Source organism: Rosa chinensis, chromosome 5, assembly GCF_002994745.2.
Source record: "Rosa chinensis cultivar Old Blush chromosome 5, RchiOBHm-V2, whole genome shotgun sequence".
NCBI classification, from domain to species: domain Eukaryota; kingdom Viridiplantae; phylum Streptophyta; class Magnoliopsida; order Rosales; family Rosaceae; genus Rosa; species Rosa chinensis.
The window spans coordinates 43,779,706-43,796,637 of NC_037092.1; the positions used below are offsets into that span (position 1 = coordinate 43,779,706).

General features: G+C 37.9%; 1 protein-coding gene and 1 long non-coding RNA gene across 2 annotated transcripts; both read right to left on the minus strand.

The window, feature by feature from the left end:
• Positions 1–1,179: 1,179 nt before the first annotated feature.
• Positions 1,180–2,053, minus strand: LOC112166931. The gene is made up of 3 exons (XR_002923499.2): positions 1,944–2,053; positions 1,818–1,863; positions 1,180–1,696 (listed from the first exon to the last, which is right to left on the minus strand). It is a non-coding gene; the product is annotated as an uncharacterized LOC112166931 (long non-coding RNA).
• A 2,490-nt stretch (positions 2,054–4,543) lies between these two features.
• On the minus strand, positions 4,544–8,722 carry LOC112167214 (pescadillo homolog). Its single transcript, XM_024304189.2, has 13 exons — positions 8,564–8,722; positions 8,363–8,448; positions 8,029–8,277; positions 7,811–7,933; positions 7,648–7,732; positions 7,453–7,563; positions 7,236–7,329; positions 6,844–7,103; positions 6,485–6,592; positions 6,229–6,350; positions 5,719–5,914; positions 5,379–5,600; positions 4,544–4,900 (listed from the first exon to the last, which is right to left on the minus strand). The coding sequence occupies exons 1-13, from the start codon at positions 8,591–8,593 to the stop codon at positions 4,811–4,813; spliced, it is 1,776 nt and encodes a 591-aa protein (XP_024159957.1). The 5' UTR covers positions 8,594–8,722; the 3' UTR covers positions 4,544–4,810.
• Positions 8,723–16,932: the final 8,210 nt, after the last annotated feature.

The window sequence follows — 16,932 nt, forward strand, 5'->3', positions numbered from 1 at the left end:
AGCTTCTTTCCAATTTTGGCCAATGTTCCTTTCTGCAGAAAGCAAAATATGCAATGGTAAATTACATTGATTAATGATCATACATATATCTCTAAGAATTAACAACAGAATTGGGTCCACAACCAAGCTATTATGTGTGTGTACTATGTGCGCAAAAAAATGCAATTTGAAACAGATATAGATAAACAGTAAAAAAATAATGTCCAAACACTCAAAAGCTACTTTTGTAGTTTTTCAAATTACCAGAACACTCTTAAACATATAATGAGGATATAATGACTGCATACATAAGTATCACAATGGAGTTTCAAAAAAGGGCAACAGCTTTGAAAAGCATATGATTATCCACATTATGGATCAAATTCCATAAGAGAAAAGAATTCTATCAAAAACATTAGGCATACAAAATATCCATACTCAACTGCTATAAGCACCCTACCCATCGCTGTTACCACATTCAGTTCTCAACTGGTAGTGTTAAAATCCCAAGCCCCCTCTACCCCCAAATATATTAAAGTTATATGTGCTCTCCCTTCAGAAGGACATACGTACTGCTATATTCAAACAACAAAGAAAACAATATGCTACTTGTTTCGCGATGATCATGAACTAATAACCCTGCTATATTCAAACAACAAAGAAAACAATATGCTACTCGTTTCGCGATGATCATGAACTAATAACCATATCAAACATACAAAAATATTTGATCCATTTAATCAAATCTCATCAAAATTGACAAAAATTGATTCTTCAAAGTTAGCCAAACAGTAGATAAAGCATAAGCTTAATTAGTCCCAGATACAAAAACAAACCGTTTAAATTTGTAATAAGTCCAATTTCTCTATTGGTTATGAATTAAGATTAACTGTCAAATAGAATTCAAAGACAGCAAATTGATTTGTAAATCAGTAATAAAACATGGATCTGTTGGACCTCCAAATGTTGAATAATCACCAAATTCATACGCTGCAGGTCTTTCTCTATTTCAATTCTTCTACATAAATCAGTTGCCAAAAATTAGCAGAACTCAGAAAATCAAATCAAGAATGAGTATCAGTATGCACTTCTTAAGCACATGGTCGCGGTTGTGAAGATCTATACATTGCAGCACAGAATTTAGACAAACAAACACAGATGGAGTCATCAAGTTACAGATTCATTTGTAGTCAATGTATTTTCAAAGAAATGGAAACTTAACAAAACAAAGGTGCAGTAAGCTTCAAAGCTTCTATGAATTGGATTAGTAAGTGCTTATGATTCTTTTCTGAATAGATACAAAATCCCATACAGATAACTCTAGAAAATCCAGACTTAATTTAATTAAAATACTTCAAAGGTAAAGATTGATTTGTGAGATCGTCAAACCCATAGAGCAATAACCCTGTTTCATATACCATCTTTGAAGCATAAGAAGAGTTCCTCAACAGCATATAATCTCACACCAGCAGACCAGCTCATTTCAGTTTTCTACTCTACTCTGTGGCCATGGCTTTAAAATTGTACTAAAAAGTTCAAAACTTACAACTTCAAAGAAATTAATCCTCTAGAGTTCTCAGAAAAAGAAACCTTATCAAAAAATTTCTAAAGATTTAAACTTGAGCATGATTTCTCTGACAATTCTCATGCTAAATTCAACAAAAGTCTAGACAGCAAGAACACTTACCAAATGAGGTCTTCTTTGCCGAATCTATTCCTGCACAAAAAAATAACATGCATCAAGTAAAAACCCAAAACCCGCCCACCTAATTACCCTAATGAAAAGCAACTGGAGAAAAGGAACAAAAGCAAAGCATCGATGATCCAACCACAATTACCTTGATCAAAATCCAAATTCGCAAATCGCAAGCAACAAAGCTCCGTCTGATGCCAAAAAATAAATAAATAAAAAAATTATAAAAACCCCAAAAAAGAAATCGGTGAGAAAGAGCTTGCAATAATACCTGGGTTGCACCATCAAAAACTCCTCCAAAAGACGACTCTATCTCTCGATCATGGAGGAAAACATTGATGTAACAATCAGTTGTAGCTGGGTTGCACCAATACGTACCCTCTCTCCCGGCTGCTTTCTTTCTGCTTCTCACCGTCGGGGAATAAGATCAGAGAGAATGAGAAATTGTGGAGGGACAATCCACTGAATAAGTCAATCAACAATCCAAAACAAACCTAGAGATGAGTTCGCTTGTTCCAAACTGATAGTATAGGGCCACAAAGAGCGAATTCCTAAAGAAATTGTATTGGGTACCTGAAATTAGAGGAGATTATGAGCAGAAAGAAAGAAAGCAAATCCAAATCACAGACGAAAAGCAACAAACCTAACTCTCTCAATGTTGTTTATATGGCTGTAGAAGACACGGAGGAATCAGTAGTGGCACGATTGGGATCAACGATTTGGGTGTAACAGTAGAGGTCGGTGTAAACAGATGCTTCCCGAAGAAAGAGATATAGTCCAAGGTTGAGGTCGGAGTAAGTAGAGGCTTCCCGAACAACTGAAAACAGATATTTGTAGGACGATGGCAACACCGTAAGTTGAGGGAAAACAAAGGGCAAAAGAGTCATGTCTCACCCCCCCCAAGATGAACAGTAAAATGAATAGTGCAGGCGCTTTAGTATATAGTAAATTTTACACAACTTATAACCATTAGATTAAAAACAATCAAGTCTCAACCGTGACGATTGAAGGTAGATTAACTATTATCTTTTTTGGCCACTATATATAGTTTTAATGAGATGTCCTCTTCTTGTACCCCAAATTCCAACTAGTGGTGTTTCTCAAAGAACAAAAAAGTTGTTGGATTTCCAGCCCACGAGTCTTTCCTAAGACAATTGTCTTAGAGTATAAGGATTGTTTACCCAGTAGGTTTTGGATTCCTACTGATGAATGAAGTTCCAATAAGAAAGGAAGATCCTTATTGATGTAGGATTACCTGTCATCCTTGTTGATTACAGAGAAGAAAAATGCATAATTGCCTACCACCAATAGGAATAGGTTTCCTAATCAGTTAAGAAAGCTGATATCTTTATGGCTATATAAGAAGGGGTTCTGCTCTTGGTTTTGCATCACAGAGACAGAGAGCAAAGTGCATTCCGTTCTCGGAGTTAGAGAGTGAGAGAGGGCAAAGAAGAGAGAGATAGGAAGAGAAGAGAGTCCTTGTTTTCTTATTCTTTCTGGTTGTTCATCAAGTCTGTTTGAGGCTGAGTATGATTGTGTACCCATTATAAAAATAGTGGAAGAATGTTTTTCTACTCGGTGGACGTAGGCAAAAGTTTTGGCGAACCACCTTAAATCTGTGTTCTTGAGCTTGTATCTCAGTGGTTGTTTATCTTGGTGTACCATGCTTATTTTTGTTTTCAACTTCACGTATTGACCGATTCTCAACAAAAGTGTGCCGCTTTTTTTTCACATACTGATTCAATTTTTTCCACCCCTTTTGTCTTTCATTTCTTATGTTGGAACTCATAACAATTGGCTTTTAAAATTAAAAACTAAATTCTGCTTACCACTTTGTACTTTTAAGGGTTCATCAGTTCAGTCCCTGCATTTCTAATTTAGTCAGAAAAGTCCTTGCACTCTCCAATTTCATCAAATCGATCTAATTCATCACTATTTCGTCAATTTTCGCTGTTAAAATGCTGATGTGGGGCATTCTCACAAGAAAAATTTCCAAACTACCCAGCACTAGGCAGTCCGCTGACGCGTTAGTGTTGTGAATACAGATGGATAGTTTGGAAATTTTCCCCGAAAATTGACGGAGTGATGACGGATTGGATCGATTTGATGAAATTGGAGAGTGCAAGGACTTTTCTGATTAAATTAAAAGTGCAAAGATTAAACTGATGAACCTTTGAAGGTACAGGGTAGTAAGCAGAATTTAGTCCTAAAATTAATTAGTAGCCAAAGTTATCAAATTAAAAGGGAAGAAGTCATGCTTTTAATGATATGATCTATGATCCATTTATTTAATCAGCTTACTATCAACAAACCATGTGTTAGCTTCTCGTTTCAGGAGATCTTATCCGAGAAAAAATCTTAACAGTTACATCATATCACAAATAACACGAAAGTTGCCATTTTTCATTGATGAAGGTCCGAATTCTATGAAATTAAAATCCTATATTATGTTGATTGTTGACGCGCAGATCTTTGTATGAAGATCCAGTATTCCACTGCACGAAATTGAGATTTTTCAAAATACTCAAAATTGAGATTTTTTAAAATACTCAAAATTTATGATTATTATTTTTCCGTATACTCACTTTTGTTTTTTGGTTTCAGGAGTTAACATTCCGTTTTCCAGTGAAGGAAGAGAGCCTTATGCGTGGGACAAGGAGGAAGAAAGTCCAGCTTCTGTGATGGAGATAGAAAAGTAAGCAAATTTCAAAAAAGAAGAGAACAAAATCGTTATTTTATAACATTACATCCTTACCGTTGAGTCTTAAAATCTAATGGTCATAACATTGTGTAACAAATTGTGTAAAATAAAATGGCCATTGTACCTGCCCATTTATTGTTCAAAAGAAGAAAAGAAAAAAAAGAGTCCGCTTGTTCCCAACAAAATTCATTTAAGCATATCGTGTTTTAAATTTGGGAGTCCAGCTTCCTAAACTCAAAATCTATGGACTACGGAAGGTACAAAATTAGAGTTTCTGCTAAACTTTGTCTTGTGGCCTTCTAAACCAGCTTAAAGAAAAACAAAAAGTCGAAAACAAAATCAAACCAGAAAGTTTTCCTGGCCACTTCAACACTATCTGTCGAGCTCAATACAAAATGGAAATCAAACAATTCAACTAAGACAATTTAAAGGTCCCTTCATCCATCCCTTGATTTTTGAGACTCTTTTAGTTTTCTCTTCCGCTCCTTGATAACCTCAACATTGTCGTGCTTTCGTTTCTTGCCTTTCTGAAATAAGAAACATCCAAGAATCACAACCACGGGAATAGATTATATCACCAGAGGTAACTTCTTAAGTTATAATAAAACCTACTACTCAGCCCACCACAAGAGACTACACTGATATAGTAACTATAACCAAACAAGAGAGACCAAAAAATGGAGTCCCCAAAGTGGAAAACGACTGAAAAAAAAAAAAATATATATATATATATATTTCAACTGTGACAATAAAACTATACTTATATGGATGGCATGCATAAGAATAGATTGAAAAGTTCTCAAAGCTACATACAGGTTCACAATGGAATAAGGCCAAATTGAAAGTAATGCAGCACAATAAAAAGTAACCAGTTAACCAATCTGTTTTTCAAGCAAGTAAACTAAGCTTTGATTCTGGTTCCCTTTCATTTTATCAATGGAGTTGATAAAGACCCCTCTTTTTTTTTTTGGAAATAGTAAGCAGTTCCAGCAGTAATGAATTTACCTTCATGGCTTCATAAAGACCCCTCTTTTTTTTGGAAATAGTAAGTAGTTCCAGTTCTTCTTTATCCTTGGCAATCTGTTCATAATCAGGATCAGATTCTTCCCTGTCCTCAGTCGCCTTGGCAGAAATCTGATTATCTGTTTTTGAGATGGAGGATGAAGGCGGTACACCATTAAGTTCCACTTTCAATCCATCAAAATACTCCTTCTGAAGAGCCTTCAGCTGCATTCAAGTCAGAATTCAGTTAAAATCAATCAAACCATCTGTGAAGTTTGATATACAAGATCATAGAATCACCAAAGATTTGTGCATTATGCAACATTCTTTAATAGCTGCCTACCTTCTTGTCATTCTTTGCAGCTTCTTTTGCTTTTTCTAGGTCAGCAAAATTCTGAGGATCTTCCAAATCTTCCTTTCCAACATCTGGAAGTGGGAGGATTTCAGAAGCCTTCCATTGTTCAATTTTCAAGGCATAGTCTGGAACATAACCTTCTTCCTTTGGGTCAACAAAAGGTGACAAATGTGGGGGAAGTTCTCTGCCAGAAGATTAACTACTTATAAAGTTGTGCAAGACATAAGCTTTTATTACCAAATACAAAAAACAGAAAGCACAGGTGACAAAGGGGAAAGAGATAAAGTCATCTATCTATGACGAGCACTGATTGAACATATTAAGCGGAAATAGCAAATGAGTGTTTAAGCGGAAATAGAAAATGAGTATGTTTAAGCGGAAATAGCAAATGAGACAAACAACTAGTCATTCATCAAGGAGTTGGGCAGATGTTAAAACGAATTGTCAAAAGAACAGACACGTATACAAGGAAAACAAAAAAAAGTCTTCTAAATTTACCGTCCCGCCAAATAATCCCGAGTAGGCAGAATTTTCTTGGCATTTACACAATCATAAACCCACTGTGGTTGAACATATTTTCTTCCTTCACAAAGCTCATGCTGCAATGGCCTGTCAACAATCTGCCAATCACAAGCAATCGAGCTGTCAGAATTCAGATATTTAGAATCAGATTTTTTGTGCCAGAAATTAGAATTTGAATATGTATTTGCTCATAGCGAGAAAATGACTGAGTTTTGGAAGTTTCACAGCATACCTGATGGGTGATGCTGTTATCATCTTCTTCAAATGGAGCTCCATCTCCTTTCCAGGACACAATCCCACCAAAAGCAGGAATCACAAACAATAATGATTCTCTGTTAACCTGAACAAAGAGAAGAGTAACATATGAAGCACAAAAGAAGAAAACGATGACCAATATTATAATAATTTTTTTTTTTTAAAAAGGGATGTGCTTGGACATGTTTTGTCTTTTGCAAATATAACTCTGTATTCTAAGAACCTCTGAGACCTAACCCACCAATTACTTTAATTTTATTATATATCTGTAAATGTTCTCCATTGCAATCATTCCAACCATATCCTTCTAAGTTCCAAACCAAAATTCGAACTCACCTCACGGTTCAAGAAAAATTTCATATCCTTGAAGAGTTCCTTACACATCATTGTATCATTATCCTCTTCATCCTCACCAGGAACATTTTCAACGAGGCCCATCAATGCACCAGGTTCATTGGCAGGAAGCTGATACTGAAGTTGGGCAAGTCTTAATTCGGACTCATCAACTTTACTGGATCCAGGCAAACTTGAAACCTGAGGATCCAACACAGAGGACCGAGAACTTGCATCGAAGTATCTTGATAGTGCATACAGTTCTACAAGGTCAATGAGAAAGAAGAAAAAGTTTATATTCATTCTTCATTGAAACACGCACAACATTGCTAAAAACTCTCAACGAGAACCTAAGGAGTTTTTGTAGCTTTTAAGCAATGAGTCAAAATACATACCGGCTGCAAAAGCTTCCAATCGAGGATCAAGAATTGGTGGATACTTCACATTGATAGAACGATATAAATGACAATTCACAAAAGCAAGAAGAGCCTGCAACATAAGGAGAGCGGAACTATAACAATCATATAGTAAGTGAAAGAAGAAGCTTAGATTTGATAAGGTAGGAGAGACAGTGTTGAAGAAAAAAATAAAACATAATGGTAAAAATGTAACCTCATAAAACTCCAAAAAGTTGAGCATGATATTGAAGTCAACATCATCAGTCAAAACTTGCTGCAAAGGGTGAGGAGTCAACCATGTGATCAATTGCCCCTTTACCTCGGCCTGAACATACAAACAACACAACCATATAAATCCTATCCATATCACAGTATGCAAGGTTGAAGAACTAAAGAAACAGTACTGCACCTGATAATATATGCCTTTAACAGATACAAAGACTTTGCGCAATTTATGAGTCCGAGATATAAAAGCCTGCCATTCATGGCTCATCCTAGAAAGAAAGCAATACCAGGATTAAGATAAGATATCTAAACATCACATCGTTATTTGGAAGAATTCAAGCACCTACCTCCGACAGTTATGGATGCGTTTCACGTCAATTCTATCCTCTATAGCAGGTAAGGCCGCAAAGAGGTGAACCATTGTGAGACAATCATCCAAATCTCTCAATGCATCAATGAACTTTGGATACCTGCATTTTACAAAGTAGTACACATCCTCAGAAACTCATCAGCTTCAACAACAGACACGTAACCAGAATTTACAACAAGACAAAGTTAAACAAACCTCTGCAGAATGACTTTATCTAATTTGTAAGTGGATCTTCTCTGCCTGAGAATAATAGCACGGTCCCTGTTCTTCTTCGCCTCGGCTTTCTTTACTTTCTTTTCATATGCCCTGATGTCCCTCATCTTGCCGAGCAGCGGTTCGTGTTGAATGAATGAAACATCCTTCAAGTGATAATACGTATGGTGATTTCCCTTCACCTTTTTCTTCGGCTCCCGAGGGAATATACCCTTCAGAATGCATAGTTTCCTACAATTTCCATAACCATTAAAATGAACAACTCTTCTTTCTAAGCAAAACAAGTATCAAACTAAAGCACAAGAAATCGAAATACCTGAAGAGGGGAAGATTGACTTGGAGTTGCTTGACGGCTTGGGACCTGGTGACGAACCTGGCGGCGTTTCCTTCCTTCTTCTTGCCCTGTGAAAAATACGAAGGAAATTAAAGGGGGAAGAGTTGGAAGGTGTTGATATTACGTACTGTTAGCTTTGATTTGAATGTCGAAGTAGAAGACGAGGAGGTGTTTGGAACTTACGGCAGGCCTGTAATGCTTCTTCTTCACCATGGTTGAGGCAGAGAGTTACAGAGACTCTGAGAGAGGGGGGCTGAAGAAGATGGACTCCAAGCAATACAGGTTAGGGTTTAAGAGGAGGAAGAGAAAAAATAATAGTTTGGGCCTCGGGTCGGTGTGCGGGTCGGGTTTATGTTAGCCAGTTAGACCGACCCAACAAGGTCGGGTTGTTTTTTGATGAAGCTGCCGCCAATTTCTCAGCCGACCTAATAAGTTTGGGGTGGAGAGGGGGACGGGGGTGGAATTAGGAGTGGCCAAGAGCCCAAGAGTTTGGAAATATGAAGAACAGATGGAATTCTGAAGAGATATCAATAGAGTGAATTCCGAAGAGGATGTGAGTATTTTTTTTAATTTTTTTTTATTAGATAAATAACTCAAATGATATAACTAATCTTTCATGAGTCGAACTCACAATCTTCCACTTACGAAGAGGTGACTATGTCATTAGATCAAATCGTACTGGGCGTAACAATCTTAATTCTTTTTTTTTTTTTTTTTCTGTTGTGAAGGACTATCTTCTTACTCAAAAATCAGACCAAAAAAAAAATCTTCTTACTCAAAAAGATATTTAGATATTACGGGGTGGAATGCGACATAATAGGACTAACAAATTAAGAGAATAAATATATAGATAATTACCACAAGATACAAAAGCTGGAGACCAAGACCCGTGCGCAAGGGCCTGTTTTTATGAATTCCACGCGGCCTGATAACTGAATTAATCTGGTGAGCTGAGTGCCTATGCAGGCTAACTTCCATTTTCTTTTAAATTTTATGTTAAATAGTATTTTACTAAAATACTCTGTATTGAGCCATATGCTATGTTCGTTGAATTCCGTTTTGTGTATTTTTGACGTCTCATTAAGATTTTTGATATATGCCCTAAACCTTCTGACCTAGCTCTGCTAGGGTTTTGAGCTCTACCGCATCTGGTGGTGGCGGCTCTCACACCTTCTCCATTTTCATGGACAAAATTGCAGGCCTAGTCCTGCTGTCTTTCTTTTGCGTCTCTTTTGCTGGTTGTGTCTCGGAGCTCCCAGAGAAGAAGTTTGATGGGGAAACGGTTCTTTTGGATTGGATGGGATCGTTGGATCGCGGTGGTGGTTCACGATGCAGTGATGGAGGGGCCTCTCTTCTGAGAGGCTAGAGAGTTGGAATCAGGGTTCTGCGTTTTGCTGGTTTGTCTCCGGCATGGGCTATGCGAAGTCATGGCTTTGATGGTGTTGTTGGGCAGTCAGAAGTGGTCGTCAGCGTCGATCTCGTTAGCGATGGCTATTGCAGTTTGGCATCCTCCATTGCAGGTCCTCAGGACGCATCCGTCGGTGCTGCCGTCAAGCTCGTTGGCATCAAGATCCGGATCTGGGATCCGGGTAGGCTTGGCAGATGGAGCCGGATCTGGGATCTGGGTGGAGTTTGGTTTTGGCCTGCGGCCCACAATCTTTGTTAGGCTTTTTATGATTTGCTAGAATGGATTGGGGCTCCTGTGCCTTATTGGTATTGGATCCAGGACCCAATTCTATGGTATTTGTTCGTGAAAGATCGTCTGCCAACATATCCATGTTCTGACACCCTTGGCGGGCTTCGATCTTTAGGTGGGAGAGTGCCTTCATTCCGACGCCAAGTTGATTTTTGTCAATTTGTGCGTTGGAGTTCGATGGACTCCAAGCAATACAGGTTAGGGTTTAAGAGGAGGAAGAGGAAAAATAATAGTTTGGGCCCTGGGTCGGTGTACGGGTCGGGTTTATGTTAGCCAGTTAGACCGACCCAACAAGGTCGGGTTATTTTTTGATGAAACTGCCGCTGTTTCTCACCCGACCTAATAAGTTTGGGTTCGAAAGGGGGACGATGGTGGAATTAGGAGTGGCCAAGTCAATGGACTAAATCTAACACCGTTGATTCTTTTTTTTTTTGGTTGTGAATGACTTTTTTTTTTTTACTCGAAAAGATATTTAGCTATTACCAGGTGGAATGCGACATAATAGGACTAACAAATTAAGAGAATAAATATATTGCAAGTAATAAATTCTTACTTTTAAATCTTTTATTTATTATTAATTTTTTGATAATTAAGAAAATGAATACAATATATTAAATAGAGAAACCCTTAAGGCATCTGGAAGAACAAAAAGGATCAAACGATATTAGCTCATCTGCAACAATCTAAGAAGGGTTACCAGCATCTAAAGCCTAATCTAACAAAGTTTAGAGCTCTAGAAACACGGGAGGGGAAGACCTGTCTCCCACAACTTTCTATCTTGAGATGAATGGTTAATATTTGCTAGAGCATCCGCAACAAAATTTGCTTATACACGTTTTTAAATTGGATAACTGTGATTGTAGTGATGAGAGTGTGATTCATGCATTATGGCAATGTTCTAAAGTATGGAAGCACACTTTCTTAATTGATGTTTGCAAAGTGTGTAAAGAGGGATGACAGGACCTACCCTGAATTTCACCCTCATATTCGAGGTGACCTTGCGGGACCCACTTCAGGAATAACTCTACTGAAAATTCGGCAAAGTCACCCCTAAAATGGACAAAACTTGTAGAAAACACAATTGCACTTCTAACAAACCAACCTTATTCTCCTGGAGCAACCCTGCTCCCCAAATCCCAACAACTCCACAATCAAGTAAAACATCTCAAGAGTTATTCCCAAAACAAAAGATATCCAACAAGCAAAGTCCACAATTTATTTTACACAAATTTTTGCAATAACTCATAGTCACGTTATAGACCCTGAATATAAATACTTCAAATTTAAAACAACATCCCATGGTGATCAGAGCAACTAAGATAAGAAACTGAAATAACAACTAGTAGGTTAAACAGGTAACCTACAGATGACAGCAGTGGGAGTGGGTACTATGCCTCAACTCATACTAATACCGAACAACAACAATACGAACTAGGCAATTGAAAACGAAGGCCCCAGGAGAAAGTAAATGAAAAACGTTAGCGTGAGTGGATGAAAAATAAATAATCGTAATAAAACGAAAAATGTTAACTTAATACTTTCCTACATTTACCTTCGTAAAATCAATGATGCATGCAAGTGTTTATGAGAATATTTCGAAGAATAATAATTGTGAAAACCGACTAGCCCCGCTAGTCAAAATAGCAAAATAAAATGGGGGAAGGTAGTAGCCATACAAGTGAGCCTCCCAAGTTTGAGTAAAGGCATCCCAAGCCAAAGTACTCCCATACTCCCGTACCTTTACGCCACAAAGGCGGATAGGGTACCAGGCTTTCGTCATACCACCACGAAGGTAATACCACATCACCACAAAGGCGGAAATTGCTTTCGTGACTCCACCACAAATGTAGTAGTCACATCGCCTCGAAAGGCAGAACAACATGCTAGCATGGTAATATGTTCACAACATGTATGGCATATGAAAAATCATACGAAAAAAATTAAAAATCAATAAAACATAAAACTTCCCCAAAACCTCACAAATAAGATACAAGTACAGTTTCCAACCGTTCGTGGAAGATCTCAAATAAACTCATGCTTATAAACATAATATATGAGACCAAAGAAAATTCATAATTCAAATTAAAATCCACATTTCAGAAAACTCAACGCAAAGCTCAAAGTCAAAACAAATTGTAAAGCAAATCCCATCCCGCAATCAATCCAAGAGATAAATCACGATCTAATTCTGAAATCAAATCAATAAATTAAAATCAGTTAAATAATTTTCCGAACCCAACTCATATGCATCAAAATAAATGAAACAATAATTAATAAAAATTCTTGCATGCAGTTATTTAAAACGAAATGTGGCCAAGTATAAGGATCCTCATCAAGCGGTGGGTCGGTCGTCCTGTAGAAAATTATAATTCGTAAACGACGATGCAAAATTTTAATACGATTCTGAAATGAAACTTGAAAACCCCTCGCACAAGTAATTTATCAAATATCCGAAATTACATCGGAATAAACCCAAACGTCAAGGGTTTTGCCAACTTAATAAATTTAACATCCCAATGAAAGTTGAAACGATCCAACCATCGGATATCCTTTTATCACAATTTGAAAATCTGAAACTTCGAAAATCGAATCGATACCATACTTCCTCTAATTTCCACCAAAATCATACCCACATATTCCACACGCTAAACTAAACCCAACTAGCCAAATTTGGAGGCCGGAATCGGCCCCACGCGCCCCCAAGCCACGCGCCACTATCTCTGACCCCCAAATTGGGTCACACCACCTATGCCAAATTCTTCCTCTCAATGAGCCCAATTACATTTACAACTACAACAAAGTCTAGAAACGAACCAATTCGCCAGAATTTACCTCAAAACGTCGAAGAAAACCCTAAGATTTCACTTGTTCGATTCGGACTCCACACTTCGAATAGGATCAAGAGGCTTGGAGGGATTGGTGTACTCTTCAAGTGCTTCAAAACTTGATCGGTGGTGCGGCCAGAGGTGGCCGGAGGATAGAGAAATCACTGGCGACCAGAAAATGCTCTTAGGGTTGGATTTTCCCTTGATGGGGTTGCAACACCACCCCAGATCGATGGAGGAGGAAGTGGCAGTCCAAACGGGACCGATGGCGGCTGGAGAGGTGGCCGGATGGTAGAGTTATGGTCAAAAAAAACTTCCAAATAGGGTTGAGGTTGCGGGTCGGATAGAGAGAAAATGAACAGTGGTAAAAAGGTGAGTTCAGGAAATGGCAAGTTACCGAGGTGAATTTTCTATTTATAGTAACTTTTCTAGGACAGTAACCTTCACATTTTTTTATCACAACTTATTGATATAAACTCTGATTTAAGTGTACCACATGTCCACAGACTCGGTTTGACGTCCTCTACAACTTTCGTGAAGGAAGTTTTCTCAAATGATGAACAAAACAAAAAGTCAACTTTTTGGTCCATTAAAAGTATCGAAATGAAGTAAAAAGTTGAAGTAATTGTCATTTACCTTCCGAATGTGTTACATCCCAGATCTCAAGTTACTAGTTTACTAGTCTTTCAGATGGTAAACGACATTTATTTTTACTTTTGACTCCGTTTCGATCTTTTAGGGGGCCCTCAAAGATAACTTTTTGTATCGTTTGTCTTTTGAGAAAATTTTCTTCATGAAAGTTATAGAGGATGTTAAACCGAGTCCATAGACATGTGGTACACTTAAATCGGAGTTTATATACAAAAGTTATGGCCAAAATACTAAAGTTACATTTCATGATAATTTTTCTATAAAAAGGCTGAGTTACTGTGGTAAGTATCCACCCCTGACTCTCTCTCTCTCTCTCTCTCTCTCTCTCTCTCTCTCTCTCTCTCTCTCTCTCTCTCTCTCTCTCTCTCTCCCTCCCTCCCTCTCTCTCCCTGACCTCATCACCTTCTTCTGGCCATATCTCCTCCGTCCGACGATGGATTTGACGCCACAGGCATCATTGGAAAGCTCTCTTCCTCCTCTTCAATTTTGTGGTGGTTTGGTAGCTTAATTTGAATTGTGGAAGGTGCAGAAAGGAGAAGAAGAGGGCGGCGTCGCTGTTTTCCCAGGTTTTTGGTCAGAACTTGAGTTTCCGGCCACCTCCGGTGACGATTCTTGTTGGTTCTTTGAGCTTTTGGATCATACAACCATCCCTTAAAGTCTCGTGATCCAATTTGAAGTGTAGAGCACGAATCAAAGGATTGAAGATCAAGGGTTTCAATTTTCCCCACTTTGCTTTCAAGGTAAATTCTAAACTTTTGGCTTGAAATTGGACTTTGTTGTAGTTATGAAAGTTGTTTAGAATGTTGAGATGATGATGTTGGTGAAATTTGGTGACCAGAACCGGAGTTGGCCAGCGACACGTGGGGCCCACGCGTATGGTCGGTTTTGAAGTCCTGTTTTTGGCAAGATAATTTAATTGTGAGTTGTATAACTTGTAGATATGATTTTTGGTGGAAATTAGAGAAGTTTAATATTGATTTTGAATTTTCGAAGTTCGATATTTTAATTATTAATTTACTAGAATCCGACCATCGGATTTCTCTCGGTTCTGCCCTAGAATCTTTAAATTAACGAATTGGTGTTAGTGGTGAAGTTTGGGTTGAATCCGAGAAGAATTGGAGACGTTGGTTTATGAGGGGGTTTCCGGTTTCATTTTAGAATCGTATTTAATTTAATTTGCGAATAGTTGTTTACGAAATATAATTGTGTACAAGGCGACGTACTGAGCTACTACTCGATGAAGAAACCCGTATGTGTGGTCGCCTAAATAATATTGCAAGTGGACTTTTATTTTAAGTAATGATGCATGCATTTATTTTCTCGAATTAATACTTTGCTTAGTTATCATAATATTTGTCGAGCATATTATTTTGGTTTCAGAATATGAGTTTTCTATGCTCGAACTTGATTTACAATTTATAATGATTTTCGACTAATTATTTTCCGAGGTGGTTTTCGGAATCACATAATATTTCTATTCACCGACTTGTGATTTCTAAAAGATTTTCGAAATGAGATTTCAATGGAAATATATTTCTTGTTTATTTATCGACTTTCAGTTTTGGCATTGGGAATGCCTTAGCGAGGATTTCGGATTTGGTTTTGTTTTTGATTAACGATTTATAATTTGATCTCGCCTATTTGTTATTAGTTTGAGATTATCTTGATGTGTGGGACACGTCGTCGATTTTAGTGGAATTATCACGAGATTTACCGAGTACGGTTGGGAATCATACTCGTGCTTTCTATTGCGAGATTTTGGCAAAATTTTATGGATTTATGGATTTACTGGTTTTCGAATGTTTTCTTTCACCATATTTGGGTTGCTTTATTTTAGTTCTCCTCCTCACGTGAGTTGCAGTAGAGGCTCTTGCTCACTTACTTTGTATTTGTGGATTGAAGTCGAGGATAGAGCATGGGATGCTCAAGAGCCTGGGAGGCTCCTTCGTTATATGGTGATATTTTCTTTCCCATATCCTTCTGTTACTTGACTAGTGGGACTAGTCCGATCTTATTTAACCAGCGGGGCTGGTCTTATTTCTTGAGTATCGGAGTTTCATTCTGTTTACTTGGTTGTTTGTGACTAGCAAGGCTAGTCGGTTTTCATGAGTTGAACATCTTTTGGATAATTTCCTAAACGTTTTATCAATGTTGCATGCATCGAAGTTTTTAAAGGATGAACATGTGGGAAAGTATTAAAGCTTTGCTTCATTTAAATTATCTTGATTATTTATTTTTGTCCACTCACACTAACGCGTTTTTCAATTACTTTCCCTTGGGCCATTCGGTTTCAAATGCCCAGTTTGCAGACCAGATTAGTTGAGGTCGGGCGTATATAGAGTCGAGGCATAGTCAACAGTACATCTTCCGCGATATTCTCTTAATTTTATTTCCTTGCTTACCTAGTGGATTAAAATTGCTTTGATAACCTATGGGATTAATGTTATCAAGTTGAGACTTGTACTTGTGAAATGGGAGATGTTGTGATTTGGGGAGCAGGGTGGCTCCAGGAGAATAAGGATGGTTTATTTAGAAGTGTAAGTGTGTTTTCTACAGGTTTTGGGTAGTCCATTTTTAGGAGAAATTCCGCCAAATTTTTTAATAGAATTTTTTCTAAAGTAGGTCCTGCAGGGCCAGCTCCGATTTTAGGGTGAAATCTGGGGCCGTTCCTGTCAGAACGACTAGTAAACTGGTAAATCAAGATACGGGTCATAACAAAAGAGATTTCCTTGAACTCTTCTTGCATGTGGCTACAGTTACTAGGGAGAATGATTTGGAGTGGTTTGGAGTTGTTGCATGGCAGCTATGGCATGAGAGAAATAATAGAATTTATGGGCGGCAACTTTTAGGAGCTGAGGCTTTGATTGAGAAGGCTGCTACTTGGTTGGACATATATGTCAACTGTACATGGTAGTAATGATTGTGACAGAACATTAGGTAGGATACTGATGCACACAGGTGGTCAGGTTGACCAGAGGCAACGTAGATGAGAGAAATTAAGCTCAATGTTGATGTGCACAGTCTATAGAGATGAGAATGGTGATTGTATTGGGCTTTGGTAATTCCAGGGAAGGGGTTTGTGAATCCACAAATTTGTGAGTTTCCTGCTTTGATTAATGGATTGTATTTCTGTATTCAAGCGGGTTTCACTCACTTGGAAATAGAAGGTGATGCACATGGCTTTAAACTCTTATCAAGATGATCTCAGCCCGGATGGACTCTTAGTTGATTAAGTAAAGGTACTTTTGAGTTCTTTTCAGTTTTATAGTTGAAATATATCCCTAGACAGTGTAATAAAGCTACTCATTGTGTGGCAAGAGCCGCGCTTCCTCTACCTTTTCCTACTTATTAGTGAAGAATGACACCGGATTGGCTTCTTC

Coding starts and splice junctions, on each gene's coding strand:
- LOC112167214 (XM_024304189.2), bottom strand. CDS start 8,593: ATGGTGAAGAAGAAGCATTACAGGCCTGCC. Junction 8,449..8,563: donor AGAAGCATTACAGGCCTGCC/GTAAGTTCCAAA, acceptor TATTTTTCACAG/GGCAAGAAGAAGGAAGGAAA. Junction 7,934..8,028: donor GATAAAGTCATTCTGCAGAG/GTTTGTTTAACT, acceptor TGTAAAATGCAG/GTATCCAAAGTTCATTGATG.